At 29.9% G+C, this 16,729-nt stretch overlaps 4 protein-coding genes across 13 annotated transcripts; 2 read left to right on the plus strand and 2 right to left on the minus strand.

The window, feature by feature from the left end:
* Nucleotides 1-904: 904 nt before the first annotated feature.
* On the minus strand, nt 905-6,043 carry LOC123265242 (ribosomal protein S6 kinase beta-1-like). Its single transcript, XM_044728903.1, has 6 exons — nt 5,639-6,043; nt 5,289-5,493; nt 5,169-5,209; nt 4,060-4,234; nt 2,996-3,987; nt 905-2,211 (listed from the first exon to the last, which is right to left on the minus strand). The coding sequence occupies exons 2-6, from the start codon at nt 5,376-5,378 to the stop codon at nt 2,169-2,171; spliced, it is 1,341 nt and encodes a 446-aa protein (XP_044584838.1). The 5' UTR covers nt 5,379-5,493; nt 5,639-6,043; the 3' UTR covers nt 905-2,168.
* Nucleotides 6,044-6,186: 143 nt separating this feature from the next.
* LOC123265246 (calcium release-activated calcium channel protein 1) lies at nt 6,187-16,586 on the plus strand. Of its 10 annotated transcripts, XM_044728914.1 has the most exons (5): nt 12,608-12,891; nt 13,108-13,214; nt 14,003-14,208; nt 14,777-14,905; nt 15,279-16,586. In XM_044728914.1, the coding sequence occupies exons 3-5, from the start codon at nt 14,041-14,043 to the stop codon at nt 15,798-15,800; spliced, it is 819 nt and encodes a 272-aa protein (XP_044584849.1). In that variant the 5' UTR covers nt 12,608-12,891; nt 13,108-13,214; nt 14,003-14,040; the 3' UTR covers nt 15,801-16,586. The 10 variants fall into 10 exon arrangements, with proteins under 10 accessions (XP_044584853.1, XP_044584852.1, XP_044584845.1 ...); XM_044728918.1 differs by lacking the exons at nt 12,608-12,891; nt 13,108-13,214 and adding an exon at nt 6,187-6,207; XM_044728917.1 differs by lacking the exons at nt 12,608-12,891; nt 13,108-13,214 and adding an exon at nt 6,307-6,329.
* On the plus strand, nt 6,478-7,879 carry LOC123265249 (thioredoxin domain-containing protein 17). Its single transcript, XM_044728929.1, has 4 exons — nt 6,478-6,569; nt 6,673-6,972; nt 7,030-7,111; nt 7,614-7,879. Exons 2-4 carry the CDS (start codon nt 6,831-6,833, stop codon nt 7,768-7,770), a joined length of 381 nt encoding a protein of 126 aa, XP_044584864.1. The 5' UTR covers nt 6,478-6,569; nt 6,673-6,830; the 3' UTR covers nt 7,771-7,879.
* LOC123265243 (SEC14-like protein 2) lies at nt 7,806-12,108 on the minus strand. The gene is made up of 9 exons (XM_044728904.1): nt 11,609-12,108; nt 9,868-9,937; nt 9,762-9,805; nt 9,532-9,649; nt 8,920-9,129; nt 8,771-8,851; nt 8,484-8,683; nt 8,116-8,413; nt 7,806-8,057 (listed from the first exon to the last, which is right to left on the minus strand). The coding sequence occupies exons 1-9, from the start codon at nt 11,660-11,662 to the stop codon at nt 7,942-7,944; spliced, it is 1,191 nt and encodes a 396-aa protein (XP_044584839.1). The 5' UTR covers nt 11,663-12,108; the 3' UTR covers nt 7,806-7,941.
* Nucleotides 16,587-16,729: the final 143 nt, after the last annotated feature.

Raw genomic sequence — 16,729 nt, forward strand, 5'->3', positions numbered from 1 at the left:
CACACACTTTTTAATTTTACTTAAATTCTAGTCATAAATCTCTGAGTGGAAGCATTTGTTACTTTATTTCATGTCATATTTTTAAAATAATACATAAAGTTCCGATTAATCTACTTGCCGATTTTGTGCTAATTTTTAGATTTTAAATTAAGTTAATAATAAGCAATCACGGCAGTGCATCGTCATTTATTTTGATAATTATATATGACAAAACTTAAAGATGCTAACACTTACAGTTGCCACATTTATTATTGCTAGTTTGTTATTTTCAACAAAAAAACATAGTATTACTTTTTTTTTAATAATTGGCAATTATTTAAAATTATTGAGAACTTAATTTAGTCCACGAATACCGAGTGACAAATACAATAATAAAAATCAAATTATACTCAATTGGTCATTTAAAAATTCCACCAGCTTTTATTGCAAATTATTTAAAAATTTTATAATAATAATAATTGTTGCAATTAAAGCTCGAAGATTTCAGAATAAATTTTATAAAATAAAAATTAACAATTACAATTTAGTCTTACATTTTACATTAAGCTTATACATTTATATTAAATATGTCAATGTTAATAATTATTATTCCTACAAATATTAAATCGTTTATGACATATATATCAGAGCGTCTTAAACTATTTATTGAAATATGCAATTACATATATCCACGTCGGATTTATCGATACATATTTTACTTAATCCTCCAGCACTCACTGGCCATTTTACCCACGCTTAAACAAAATTTTTTTTAATTAAAAATTATTATCTAAACTCAATAAAATAATTCAATTTCATTTAAAAATTTAAATTTGCCGCGCTGTACTGTAAAAACACACGCTCGGTCTTCTTCGGAATCGGTCGTGTATCTTCGGAAAAAAATTTTTACCGCGGAGCGCGAGGAAATTAAAAATTTTTAATTTACTGCGCTGTACTGTAAAAATACACGCTCGGTCATCATCGGAGTCAGTCGTGTATCTTCGGAAAACTTCAGAGTCAGTCGTGTATTTTCAGAAAAATTTTAATTTAGCGCTGTACTGTAAAAATACGCGCTCGGTCATCATCGTAGTCGGTCGTGTATCTTCGGCAAACATCGGAGTCAGTCGGGTATCTTCGGAAAAAATTTTTTACCATGGAGCGTGAGAAAATTGGCCATTTAAATTGACGTGAGTGCTCAAGGATTAATTTCTTCATTCAAGTCTATTATTATTATTATTATTGTTTATTATCATTATTAATTATTATTTTGTCAGTATTATCATTAACATTGTTTGGAAGATTCATTTAAATTACCGGCGTCACAAAAATACTTTAAGATATATGATAACATAGGACTGAGTGACCTAAAAATATTTGTGGTCGACGAAAGTCCTTGAACACTCGGGCAGTTAATAAGTTTATTTATTTATTTTTTTTTTTAAGTTATCAATGGCCAAATTATCGTTATTATAATTATAATTATTTAAAATAAAATTCCTATCGTTCAATTCGATCAGTTAAATTTAGTCAGCAGTTTAATTATCTTTATATAAAATATTTAACTCGAAGCTAAAGTGAATATATACCTTAAATATCTATTTAATTATTCCAATAATAATTATTATTAATAAAATTTTGTTGAGTTATTATGTATATTAAAATAATCAAAAGATACTAAGACGTGGATAAATTAATAGGCAGCTAGTTACGTGTATTCGTTACACATTTATAATAATAATAATAATTATTATTATTACTTCGATTACGTATAAAGTTGTTATTACGAGTAAAATATATTCATTTATTTATATATATAATATTTCATTTAATATCCATGATAATGTTATGTTGTGATCGATAAATAAAAATTAGCTAAACTCAACCGTCGATTTCAGTGCAAAAAAATAAAAGCCTTGATGTTAATTTATAATTTTTAACGGTGTAATTAAAAAAAATTACGCACGATAAGTTCATATGACGATTTTATATATCAAAATATAAAATCAATCCCTGAGAATGATTTATCGCACCGATCGAAGTCTCTAAATGACGGCCAAGCCACAAAATGCAACCAACAAAGGTTCCTTTTTTATTTATAAATAATTAATTTATCCTGTATATTATTTTTAGTTAATAAATTAAATTAATTATTTATAAACAAATTTATTTAATTTAAAATTAAATCATCATTAACCTATCTCGATCATTTCGGTATCTTCGATTCCGTTGTGCCTGTAATTAAAATTATTTATTAATTATTTGTATTTAAAAAATTATTAAATAGTGACTCTACTTTAATTTCAAAACTTTTTTTAGTTGATAAAAATTTTAAGTTTCTAAAAACTTATCAGCTAATTAGTGCATTAAGTAATTACTTAAATATTTCAACACATTTATCAGAGGTACCGTTAAAAAATAGTAAATGAATAAAATTTTGCTTTATTAAAAAATGACTTTTGTTAAATTACACTGTACTTTCTTAACTATTGACATTTATAAAGATATAAGCTCATCTTGATGTTACAATCATCAAGAGCTTTCATTTGAGTACCAACATGCATTTTTGATATATTTTTCATATATACATATATATATAATATATATAAACATATAAAATATATAAAAAATTGATGTGGATACTCAAATGAAAGGTCATGATGAGTGTAACATCAAAATGAGCTTATATCTTTAAAAATGTCAATAGTTCACAAGATACAAGGTCATTTCTTATTTATTGATATTTTTGAAAATATAAGCTTATCTTGATGTTACGCTCATCGAGACCTTTCATTTGAGTACCCACATGCATTTTTGATATATTTTTCATATATACATATATATATATAAATATATAAATATGTAAAATATATAAAAAAAACTGATGTGGGTACTCAAATGAAAGGTCTCGATGAGTGTAACATCAAGATGAGCTTATATCTTTAAAAATGTCAATAGTTCACAAGATACAAGGTCATTCATTAATACACAGGCCAAAAAATTTAATAATATAGATTACCTGTGATGAAGATGAAATTGATTTAGCCGTGGTGAGAAATTTTTGACAGAAGTTTTGCGAGGACTCTCAGCCCGGACGATGCGAGGTTGTGCGTAAGTCCCTTCAAGAATACTCGGAGCAACATAAGTGAATCCTTCAAAGAGCCCATCAGCGGAGTCATTAAGTAAAAATTCAACTGGAGAATCAACAGGCAGAGAGCTGGTGAATTTTTTATCAAACTGGGACACGTCGTCCTCGCTGGTCAAAGTCGGCTTGAAAGGAACCTTGAGTTTCCGTTGAATAACGTCATTCCAGTTGATGTGTCTGAAGAAAATGTGGTTCTTAACTTGCTCGGCGTCTCCAGACCCGGAGCCCAATCTTTGGTGCACTTGTCTCTTCAGCAGCTTCCTTATCAAGTCCCGAGCATCGTGAGTTAAATACTGAGGTAAGGTAAGTTTAGCTTTGAGAATTTTCTCAATAGTCTTTTTGCGATTGTCCGAAGTGAACGGCGGAGCACCGGTCAGCATGTCGTACATCAAAGTTCCGAGACTCCACCAGTCGACGGCTTTGCCGTGTCCGTTCCGGGTCAGAATTTCCGGAGCCATGTACTCGATGGTGCCGCAGAAGGTGTGAGTCACAGAGCCGTCTTGAATGTGCTCCTTGCAGAGCCCGAAGTCCGTTAGCTTGATATGTCCCTCGACATCCAGCAGAATGTTCTCCGGCTTGAGGTCCCGGTAGATTATTCCCTGCTGGTGCAGGTGCTGCAGCGCTAGAATTATTTCGCACAGATAAAAACAAACTGTCTCCTCGAGGAAGATCCCCTCGTCGTTCAAGTGCCGAAACAGCTCTCCGCCGCACATGTATTCGAGAATTAAATACAACTTCTCGCCGGTTTGAAAGGCGTACATCAAGTCGACTATGAAAGGGTGCTTTACAGCCTCCAGGATGTTCCGCTCAGCCTTGGTGTGGGCAGTGTCCTTCTGGTTGCGAATTATTGAAGCCTTTCTCAGTACCTATCGATATTATTTTATTTTTTAATTTGTCTTGCTTCCTACTACTGATCAATACTCTATTTTTACACTCACCTTCATCGCGAAAATTGTACCAGCGTCGTTACCGGTTATTTTTCGTACTTGGAACACTTTTCCGTACCCGCCCTTACCTATAACCTTGCATAACTCGAAATCTTGCGGCCCCGCTCGCTCCCGTCCGCGGTTGACACTCTGCTCTGAAAGAGGTACATTCTCTACGCCATCGGCTCTGTAAAATATACATAATTAAAAAATGACCTTGCATCTTGTGAACTATTGACATTTTTAATGATATAAGCTCATCCCGATCTTACACTCATCAAGACATTTCATTTGAGTACCCACATCAATTTTTCATATATTTTATATATTTATATATATGTATATATGAAAAATATATCAAAAATGCATGTGGGTACTCAAATTAAAGCTCCTGATAAGTGTAACATCGGGATGAGTTTATATCTTTAAAAATATCAATAATTAAGAAATGACCTTGTATCTTGTGAGCTATTGACATTTTCAAAGATATAAGCTTATCCTGATGTTCCACTTATCAAGACCTTTGGTTTGAGTACCCACATCAATTTTTCATATATATATATATATATATATATATATATATATATATATATATATATATATCATATATATGTATATATGAAAAATATATCAAAAATACATGTGGGTACTCAAATGAAAGCTCTTGATGAGTGTAACATCGGGATGAGCTTATATCTTTAAAAACGTCAATATTTAATAACGTACAGTGTAATTTAACAAAAGTCATTATTTAATAAAACAAAATTTTATTTTTAAAAAATAATTAAATAATTTGGAGTGAAACAAAAGAAGATTTAAAATTTTTTCTTCAATATATTCATTACTTTTCCTTGTTAATTATTACATAACAAAAAAAATAATCACCGGTTTAAATAAACAGCTTATTATTACATCCAAAATGAGGTTCAGTTATCTAAGAATTCATTAATAAATTCCAAACATTCCAATAGCACACAATATATCAAAGTTTACATTAATGACGCTCGGGTGAGTAGTTTACTTTCACAATGTGAAACTACAGCAAAATAAACAAGAGCTCAACCACTGAATAAAGCTAAATACAAATCGATTGAAAATAAATAAAAAAATAAAATACTCACTCTATAAATTCATTAACATTCGGATCAGCGTTGTACTCGTCCTGCGATAAAAAATAAAACATAAAACTTGTGTACAAGCAGAGATGCCAAGTTTACACTTGATAAAAGATAATTAATTACCTCATTTATTTCAATAACCTCATCGTCAGATTCTTCTTCATTTATTTTGTTATCAACATCGTGCAATTCAATGTCGAAAATCGCGGCCATTCTTGCAACCACGCTGTTATGGAGCTTGAGTAAAATAAATGTCCCGAATAAATATTACAGACGAAGAATATCAGTGAAACTTCAGTCCCTTGTGTTTACACCAAGCCATTGGACACTAAAAAAAACAACATGTATATATTATAAGAGATCATAAGCACGATATGATAAGATTGTTCGGAGCAAGATCAACCACAACGAAGTATACTGAGTATAAATAAAAAAAACTAAACTCTAAACCATATTTTATTAGTCATACTCACTTATATTGCATTTGCCGTTTCCGTTTGACCCTCGTCACCTTTTACGTCAATGGCATTTACGTTTTTTCTTTTTTTTTTCTTCTCAGTAGCTACCGCAAGAGGATTTTTGTAGCTTGTAATTAACAGCTGGGATAAGCTTTGAAAAATTTCGACACTCGGGAGTCGAGATGGAGCGCAGCCTTGATACACTTAGCTCCGAGCTCCGACTTTTCCCAAGCTTTGCTCAACTTAAATTCCTGGATTTCCCCAGCAATTTGCCATTCACAAGCTACAGCCACTGCTACTGGCTAATAACTTAATTTATGCCAGCTAGTGACTCCAGAAAACTATAAAAAGTCTTTCACTAATGTAACAATTTAATAATAATATTTCTCCAGTCTCTGGGAGCTACGCAAAGACTACAGCAATACAGCAATATTACCTTGCATTAGTAACGATAAGAAACTCCATCAAGCGCCATCTTGTGGACGTTTATTCACGCCGACAAGTAAGACTACTTCTGTCTTATTTAAATGATTTATTATTTTAAATACTAATTAATAATTAATCCGGTTACATGTAACACCAAGGTAATGGCTAATTTCATTTAAATATATGCTAATTTTTCAATTAGTTCTTTTTTTTTAGACTAAATTGTTTTAGACTTAAAATATTCAAAGATGGCCGACAGGTTTTTTGTATCAAAGTAAAAGTATATAAGCTGGCAACTTTTACTTAATGATTTTTAATTTGCATATTGCTGATGTGAAATATTTTTAGTGAATTTTTATTATCTATTACTCAAGAATTTTTTTAATTTTATTAAAGTTTTTGATTAAATTTACTGACAGTAATTTATCAACTAAAAATATGATTATGTGTCAGTTTGTGTGTTAATGTCACAGTGTTAAGAACATTTTAATGAAACCTAAAATCTTTCAATTTTATTAAGGTGAGAATTCAATTTTTTTTTTTTTAAATACTTTAGCAATTTTTATAATAACAATAGAAAATTCCGGTTATCATTATTTATATTTTACAACCAAAAACAAAAGCGGTTTATGTTATCGTAGCAAGTGCTGCTGTCAACGGACAACAAGCACAGTTTGTAAGTGGGTGTTAACGTTTTTCTGATAAGTGCATCAGTCAAATAATCTCGATTTCGTTGATAAGTAAATAAGTAGTGATTTTTAAGCTTGTAATTATTAAAAAAATGGTCGTGAAGCACCACGTCGAGGGCTACGAGAATTTTCTCTTGTTGATGGAAAACCTGAAAGCCGATGGCCCGATTATTGTTCTCTACAGTGGAAGCAAGCTTGAGAATGGTCTTAGCTGGTGCTCGGATTGCGTGGAAGGTATTCTTGATAGTTAGCTTTAATCTTGAACAAATAATCGGTTGAATAAATTTATAGCTGCGCCGGCTATCGAGGAAGGATTGACAGCTGCGCCGGAGTCTGCTCATATAGTCCATGTAGAAGTTGGTGACCGTGCTTAGTAAGATTTATTTTTATTTTTTTTTTAACTATCCAAATTTTGTCACGGAATTTTCTGACTGGATTCCAAAATCATCATTCGTATGTATGAAAATTAATGAAAATAAAATTAGCTGACAATTTTCAAAATTTTTTTTTATTAATACAATTATTAAAGAAAAATTATAAGAAAAAATTGCACATATAAAAAAATTGAAAAACTATACGTGCAATTTTTTATAAATATTTATTTATAGCTAATTCAATTAATAAAAAAAAAAAAAAATGAAAATTTTTCGCTGTCGGATAATTTTAGTTTCATTGAAAATTAAATTAGCCGACATTTAAAAATTTTTAGATTTTTTTTTTATTGAAAAAATTATTTTTAAAAAAATGTCACTTGTAAAAAACTTCAAAAACTGCAAGTGAAATTTTTTTTAATTTAATTATTAAAAAAAAATCAAATAATTAAAAACGTCGGCTAACTTTAGTATCATTTCGTCTATTCTAAATCCTCGTTGCAGTTGGAAAGACTTTAAATGTCCGTTCCGTACTAACCCGAAGACAAAGTTGAATGTTCTGCCGACGATGGCGCTCTGGGGAACACCGAAGCGCCTGGAAGGCGACCATCTTCTCAAGCCCGAGCTGGTTAAGATGCTAGTCACAAACGAAGATGATTAGCATGACTATTAATTAAATTAACCTCCGAGCGGAAATTCCTTCAATCATTTATTCAATAAATTGTATAAAGAATAACAGAAATAAAGTTTTGTAATTTTATAAAACTTAATATTCGCTTAATATTTACAACCCAATACAAAAATATAAAACTTATACCATCTAATACTCATTTTACGAATCACGCAGAGCTATTTCTTGTAAATTTTCATTTGGCTCTTCCATCCGGATGTTGTAGAAGATTTTCTTGTTCCTCATCAAGCTGTAGCTATTGTCGAAAACAATCGAGTCTAAAAGCAAGCAGACATTAGCGATATTTAATCAATTTAAGCGAATAATTAGACTTACATGTTGAAAAATCTTCACAAGTAAGGACACCAACTTCCTCAAGCTGGTGAGCAGCCACGCGGTGAACAGGAACCACTTCAATTTTTTCTCCAGAGTTATTATTTTGTTTGACAATTCCAAACTTTATATCGTGATCTTCTGTTTTAAATTCCCAGCTCAAGATCGATCCTAATTTTTCTGGAGTCAGTTCGATCTTGAATTTGTCTCCTTTTCGGACGATAGTTGTCTTGTAGTCCTCTTTGTGCATCTCGTTTTTATTGACGTAGAGATCTTTGGATACTTTGCCGCCTTGGCAGATCTAGGCAATAGAATTTGAGAAAGTAAGAGAAAGTTATTGAATTACGAAGCTAAGTTAGAAGATAAATTACTTTGGTAGTGAGTCGAGGATCTCCATCAGGATCTGTCAAAGTACCACCGAAGTGAGCCGGCAATTGATCCTTGTTGACTACTTTGAGGATAGCGTTCTTCCATCTGGGAGGATCGGCTTTGTAGATCTGGATTTTGGAGATGGTGTACTCGTTCATAAACTTCTTGGCGATCGAAAAGGCAAATGCGAAAACCTTGGGCGCTGTATTAGCAAACATTATTTCGTAATTTATATTCATATTCGTTTTACGAAATTAGCCAAGTATCACTTTTATTTCTAAATATCTACCATTAATAATGAAACAGGTTTTTAGTATCTCTGGATAATTTGCCTCATACATTTGTATCAGGGTTATGATCACCTCACCAGCTTAAATTAACATTTTATTTATTTATTTCAATTCATTTAAATTACCATTTGGACTTTTGACTACTCACCAGGTCTCCACATAAGAGGTCTTAGATTGAATCCTTCCATGTCGAAAATTACAGTCACCTGACCTGCACCTGGGCCGTGTTTCTTCCCCTGCTCGTTGCACAATTTTAAATAATGCTCCAGAGTTTTTATTGTTGCCTTAATCATGTCACGTCTTGAAACCACGTGGAGGATTCCGTATAAATCAAGTCCGCTGAATGGAACAATCACCACTGAAATAATTTTATTTTTAATATTATTGACTTTGAAAATAATTGCAAAATTTATAATACTAAAATTAACCGACGTTTTTAATTTTTTTTTTTTTTTCAGTAATTAAATTAAAACAAAAAAATATTTTTTAAAAATTGCACTTACAGTTTTTTAAGAATAATTAATAATAATAAAGTTAGCCGACATGTTTGATTTTTTTATTTTGCTTAATTTATTAATTAAATTAGAACTAAAAAATATTTTTAAAAAATTGTACTTATAGTTTTTGAAGTTTTTAACAAATGAAAAAAATTTTTTTGTAATAATTTTTTAATAAAAAAAATCATAAAAATTTTTAGATGTAATCTAACTTTATATTCATGAATAATTAATACATCTATATAAAAATTCTTACTAATTACCTGGTGATTGTTCTTTATCAAATCCACAAAGCCCATGAGGAAGACCTTCCTTTACAACAGCGGGCTCTTCCCACTCGTTAAGCTTATCAACGTCCCATTTTTTTCGCCATTCCAGCGACTAGATTAGCAACAAATAAAAACAAAAGCAATTATTATTTATTATAATTACTAACAGAGAAAGTATAAAACTTTCAATTGTTGCCAATTTGTCTCGGTAAATTTAAACTTACGTCTCTTAGCATTTTTTCCGCAGCAACGGGGTCCCATTTTCTTGCTGCAATAACATTAAAAAAAAAACTTAGACATTATAAATGATACAAATTTATAAATAATTACCTCGAAGCCAGCGTAGTAAAAATTGGTCATCATGATGAGGCTCTAGGATCGCTTGAACGCTGCGCCTGAACTGAAAAAATCGAACAAAAAATATCTAATAGGTGATAGTAGATATTCAAAACTATTATTAAATATTTTTATTGACTAAGTCAGCAAACGAGCTGTGAAAGTTTTGCAATTTTTATTTATTATTTATAAAAAAAGTGTTGCAACTGCTTTACAGTTTGTGAACAAAAGAATTCTTTTAATGTGCGCATTAAATAACCAGTGCCGTTATTTACATTTAAACGCGTTAAGTAATTAAGTTAAGTAATTAAAAAGTTAATGTTTTGATTATAATTTCATACTATTCAAATCGAATCTTATTTTTTTAAATTTTTTTCTTTAAAATAGACGATTGACTGATACCGACAGGACTTTCGCTCATTTGTTAGACTAAGAAAGGATTCATCAAAAAATGTTTATCCGGAAATTACTTTCTCCTTAAGCCTTAAATTAAATTAAATTACACTCAGAAACTAATATTATTTTACGTAAATCCTATCTCTGCAATTACACTCTATCATACATATGTTATACATATTAGATCAGCTTCAGAATAACCTGAAATGTTAATTTAGTGTAATGTGTGTGTGTGTGTTTAGACCAACAAAACACAAGTCACACTGACTAAATAAAACAAAATAAACATTGTTAAGCCACGGGCAATTTACCCCGGTAATAATTTCCATTGTGTACCCCATTCAAATATTGTTTCAACTTTAAAAACAAGATAACGCTATTGTTCTTTTAAATACCGTTTACTCTATCAAGATTGCTTGCAGACTGATAAAATCAAACATTATATCAAGATTTGTTTAATTATCATTATGCTAATTTTTGTCTTTAATTAATGTAGCGTGTAAGCTTTCAATTTGAGTTTATTGAAATTAATTCAGGTTCAATATTTAGATTAATTTTTTTGACGGCCTTCAATTTTCATATTTTTTCAGAGATTTGTTTTTATATCATGCTAATATTCTTCGGAATTATTTTATTTGATTAGCTTAACATACTTTTTACGAAAAAATATACGGAAGAAAATATAATTACTGACTGCGGTGTTTTTTCCGCATTACGCTGTTTACTTTTTATACTATTAGAGAATTATTAATCTAGCTAAAGATTATTTTTTCTCGATTTTATGAAAGAAACTGTATATTAGCTGATAGAAAATTTATAAGTTATAATTAAAAGATACTTTTATTGTTTTTGATTAAGAAATTTTGATAATTTCGAGTTTTATTGCTAAGGACATTTTTTTTCTTCAAATGATTTGATTTCATGAATTTTATATTTTATAGTATTTCGCTAATTTGGAATGTTGTAGTCTGACTAGTTGACCTCAACCCATTTGATGGAAAAACTATCAATGCAATTTTTCAAAAATAACTTTTAGTGTAAATTAATTTCTTCAATTTTGAAATTAAAAATTTTCAATATGAAAAAAAAAAATCTAAAACAATTATTCCCACATAGCAAGAAAGTAATGTAATAAACAATTTGGCAAGACCTCGACTTCTTTCACCACAATTCAATGAGTATTATTATCGCTTGAATATTAATGAGTGAACACCGTGTGCATATTAAATAAAATTAAAGGTGTGTTGAACTGAAAAGCCAATAAGTAAAAAAAATATATCTATATAAATAAAATTTCAATTAAAATGAAAGAAAAACAAATTAAAGACTTTGGACTTACTTTCATCAGCGCAAATCTCTCATCATCTTGCAAAGCTTTCAGTGGGCTGCCCATCTTAATTTCAAAAGTAAATTAAACAGAATAAAACCAACAAATGTTTTACAAATCAATACATTATATTTTCGGTTTCACTTCTGCTAAAGGAAAGGAGGTTACCGATCTGTGATCTGAAAATAATGAAACCTGCAGGAATGCAGCCACCGAACCAGCCCGTACTTATTTTACAACGAAAGCGATTTATATAAAATCAATAGAATCAAAGAATCGAATCGCACTGGTTAAAGATCCAAGAGCGACTGAACGATACCTCGGGTCTTAATCGGGTTGCCGATTTATACGTGTGATTCTCAAGATCCGTTCACTCAATTCCTCTACTCTTTTACTCCTTCTTGAATCTCTCGGACTTTACTCTAAGACAGAGGCATTGGTTCACCTCACAGCCAACATAATAACAGATACCGTACACATGTGTTGCCAGCGAGCTTTGATAAGTATGAACTTGGCTCGTTTGACACGACCTGGTCATTTTCTTGCTATTTTTTTTATTAATCTTCTCTGGCATTACGACTTCAGATCACATGCGCATCCTCATCACCATCATTACTATTATTATTATCATCTAGACAATAATCATTCGAATAGTTAACCAATGCGATATGCTGATAATTTAACAAACTTCAATGCTAGCGGAAATTATGCAGTCATGTCAGTCATTTTTTACCCACTTCTTATTACTCTCTTGGAATAAACAAACGATACAATTCCCCGTGTTTATTTTTTCAATCCAAAGTTCCCATCTGCTAGATAGATAAGACCACTTAAATTTTAACTGCCAGGCAATTTAAATATTTGACGCTCCCAACGTCCCAGCTGTTATAATACTAATATTCAGTGTGATTTAAGAATTAAAACGTATGTCGCAGTTTTATTCATACCCACCAACAATAAATGTATGTATTAATCTATATGTACGAAGTATGTGTATAAATAATGTAAGAGATACTTACTCAACAACTCAGTCGGGTCTCTTGCTCTTTCAGTCTCAAGACTCAATTCTCAATACCAAACGTTATTTGTGTTAATGTTGTTTATACATATGTGACTTTACGGTACAATTGCAATGTCGCTGCACTCAGTTTCATTTGAGCTTTCAATGTGAATTAGTCATTTTTTTTATTGTAAATTTTTAGAGTAAAAATCAGCTGGAATTTTTAATTTTTTTTATCAGTTCTATGAATAATATTATTAAAATGGATACGCTTGTGTTTAAAGTGATAATTGAGGTATTGTTTATATTAATTTTGACAATTATTTTTGAAAAAAATTAATTACCTTTTTCACGGTCAAGATCCTTGATGCCAAATGTCAGTTTATTTCTTCAGAAGAAAATAGATTATTAAAATTTAATCATTTTATGATCAGCTGATAAATTTAAAAAAATTCCATTGGAATTTAAAAAATATATTATTTGTTAATAATTGTCAGATGTCTGGTTTCAGTATCAACTTATCATTGTCTAAAAACCGGCTTACTCACGTAACGTTTGGCAATCTTTAAATGTGAGCGATGTTGTTTTATAAAAATAGATTCTAACGAGACACTGCAGGTGGGTCTGATTGCTTGATTCTCATGAATCTCAATAAATCCACTGATAAATCTGAAACAAAGACAATTATTGATATTTATTTAGAAAAATTAATAAATAAATCAATACCACAGTTATAATTACTGTGATGAAGTAGCAAATTACCCATGACCCAGAATAAAAATTGAAGGTTATACTGGTTTATCATCGCGTACAAATTTAAGTGTCTAAACTTAGAATTTTAAAAAAAGGTACAAGTGACATATGAAATTAAAATTTTAGAAAATGAGTATAATAATCATAATGTATGATAATTTTAATAATTTTATAACAAATAAATTAAGGCAAAAAAAAAAACAAAAATGACAAGTAGAAATTTGAAAAAATAAAAAATGCAATTTTTAAAAAATAATTTTTTTGTTAAATATAATTAAAAAATATGAGAATTAATTTATCAGATATTTAATAATTTTTAAAATTTTTTTAACAAATAAATTATGGGAAAAAAAAAAATTGATATTTAGAAATTTTAAAAAATAAGAAATGCAATTTTTTAGAACAAATTTTTTTGTTAAATAAAATTAAAAAATTGTCAAGTGACTGCTAACTTAAATATCATTTATAATGTTACCAAAAAAAAATGAAAAAGAATTTAAAATGAAGAAATAAAAATTTGTAGACACGAAAAATGAATGAAATCAGCTGTCTGTGATTTAAATGTTAGACGTTTGACGCATAAGAATAATTACATGTGTAATTATGACAATCAAGATAGCCAATAAAATAGTGGTTTATTGTTTTGTCAGCAGCATCCTTCTGTTGATTCACACACCAACACGCCAGCCTAATGTCTGTATGGTCGACGAGCACCGGACGCAATTCAGTGTTTGGTGCCGAGGGTGGACCAACGACCTTAGCTTCCACTCATCCGACAATTCCAATTGACGCTCATTCCCACTCTCATCTTCACACCACCGAGGGTCACTGTTTCAACAAACGTTTTTACAAGTGTCAGGTAAAATTATAACTTAAAAATTTAAAAATTAAAAAAACACCTTTTATATATTACAAGAATAAATTTAAATACTCACTATTTTTATCCACCGGCTTTTGGGCTTGTTACATTTTTTTGGCTTTCTGGCACCTGCTTCAAGCAATTTATCACTCATTTTTATTTATATATTTATATATATCAAAAAGTTCTTTATTTCTTTTTCAAAGCTGTTTTAATCTGTTGACTCCACAGGCCTCGGTTATTATTATAATTACAATAAAATTATATTTATACATATTATTATTATTATTCTGTTTGGTTCAGCACCAATTGGTTTTTTTTCACCGCGAGGAATTGCAATCAAGTGCTCGTTGCTCCGTTGGCTACGTCGTTAATTGGTATGTTTTGCTACTTTAAACAATAAAATAGCTTTTTTTTTTTTTTTATAGAATCCCACCTCCAGCACCGGGTTATGATTTTACTTTTCTAACCACAGCCGCTGTGCCACCCGTAACTAATAATTATCAAGTAATATTACGTACAGATTGTCAAACAAATTGTAATAATTAGATTTACCTTTTATACTTAGACAACAATGTCGCAGTCCGGAGATGGCCTTCATACGCCGAGTTATCTTTCTTGGAGAAAATTGCAGCTCAGCCGGGCAAAGCTCAAGGCTTCCTCTAAGACCTCGGCGTTACTTTCTGGATTTGCAATGGTAAATTTTAGTTATCTTCTTTAATTATTGAGCTTCAATCATTGTCAAATTTTTTAAAAATTATTATAATAATAATTTTTAAGTTAAATTAATAAATAAGTTCAAAAACTTTGATAATTTTTATCATAAATTTAACAGCAATTATTAAATTTAGCAGTCACTTTACAATTTTTTAATTTTATTTAACAAAAAAATTATTTTTAAAAAATTGCATTTTTATTTTTTTTAAATTTCTATGTTAATTTTTTTTTTTCCATAATTTATTTGTTATAAAATTATTACAGATATGCTAAATTAATTTTCATCAACAATTGAAAATTTTCAATGAATCTAAAAAATAAAAACAATTATTAAAATTAAAATAAATTAACAGGTAGCAATGGTAGAAGTGCAACTGAGCACAGAAACAAAAGTGCCTACAGAAATGCTGATAGCATTCGCAGTGTGTACAACACTCCTGGTAGCCGTCCACATGCTTGCGTTGATGATCTCTACGTGTATTCTTCCCAACATAGAGGCGGTCTGCAACCTCCATAGCATAAGTCTGGTCCACGAATCTCCTCACGAGCGTCTCCACTGGTACATCGAGGTAGCCTGGGCCTTCTCGACGCTTCTGGGACTTATTTTATTCCTAATTGAAATCGCAATCCTCTGCTGGGTTAAATTCTATGACTTTTCGGAAGTCGCGGCTTGGTCTGCTTGCGTGGTCCTCATACCCGTGCTGATTGTCTTCCTGGCATTCGCGGTTCACTTTTATCGCAGCCTCGTCGCTCACAAGTACGAAGTCACGGTTTCGGGGATTCGCGAGCTAGAGTTACTTAAAGAGCAAATAGAGTCTACTGACATCGAAGGAAGAAATGGCAGTATGCTCCAATCTACCACGCATATTGTATGATTTTTAATTAAAATTGATTTATTAATTTTGTTTTTAATTTCAAGTGCATCTAATGCACTTATTGTTATGTCTTCCAGATGTAATTATTATGTTTTAAAGAGGCCTTTATGTAACTAAGCGGCTTTTTAATATTTAATTATTCCGTCGGTTTATTTTTATTGTAAATATTATTTAATTGATACATTCCTCTTTAAGCGACGTGACTTAAATAATATTTTATAATTTCAATTAATTTCATTAAACTCTTAGATTAGATTAACTACTACCTCGTCTTGTTTAACTTATTCGCCCTGAAAAATAAAAAATTGTTTTATTTATAACAATTTAATTATTATTGTTGACATTAATGTAAGATATATTCATTAATATTAAGAAATTGAGGGAGTTTTTTTTTTTTTTTTTTTTTAATATACTTAAAATATTGCGTTATTAATGTCAGTTAAAATCGAAGTAAAAAAAGTAAAACTTGCCATTTGTATAATATTATATCTGTCCGAGAGTAAAAAGTTATGTTTAATTTTTTATGACATTGCTTAATGATGTAGTAAATTAAAAATGGTGTATGACAATAAAATTAGCTGTATCCTAAATGGGATATAAATTTTAAATCATAAAATAATAAGATGGATAGCTCTCTGAATTAATATTATTTAAATTAGAATTTTAATTATTGTTCTATTTCTTCAAAAATTATTGACCCAAACAATGCAAGTAATTTGATGTTATTTTTTCTGTAATATAAAAACAATAAAAGAATTATTTCTAATAAAAAATTTAAAGAAATAATTTTAATCATTGTTCTACTATTTCTTCAGAAATTACAGAGCCAAACAATGAAAGTAATTTGAGGTTAGTTCTTCTGTAATATAAAAACAATAAAAAAATTATTTTTAATAATAAATTTAAAGAAGAAATAATTGTAATTATTG

Source organism: Cotesia glomerata, linkage group LG5, assembly GCF_020080835.1.
Source record: "Cotesia glomerata isolate CgM1 linkage group LG5, MPM_Cglom_v2.3, whole genome shotgun sequence".
In the NCBI taxonomy this organism is placed as follows: Eukaryota; Metazoa; Arthropoda; class Insecta; order Hymenoptera; family Braconidae; genus Cotesia; species Cotesia glomerata.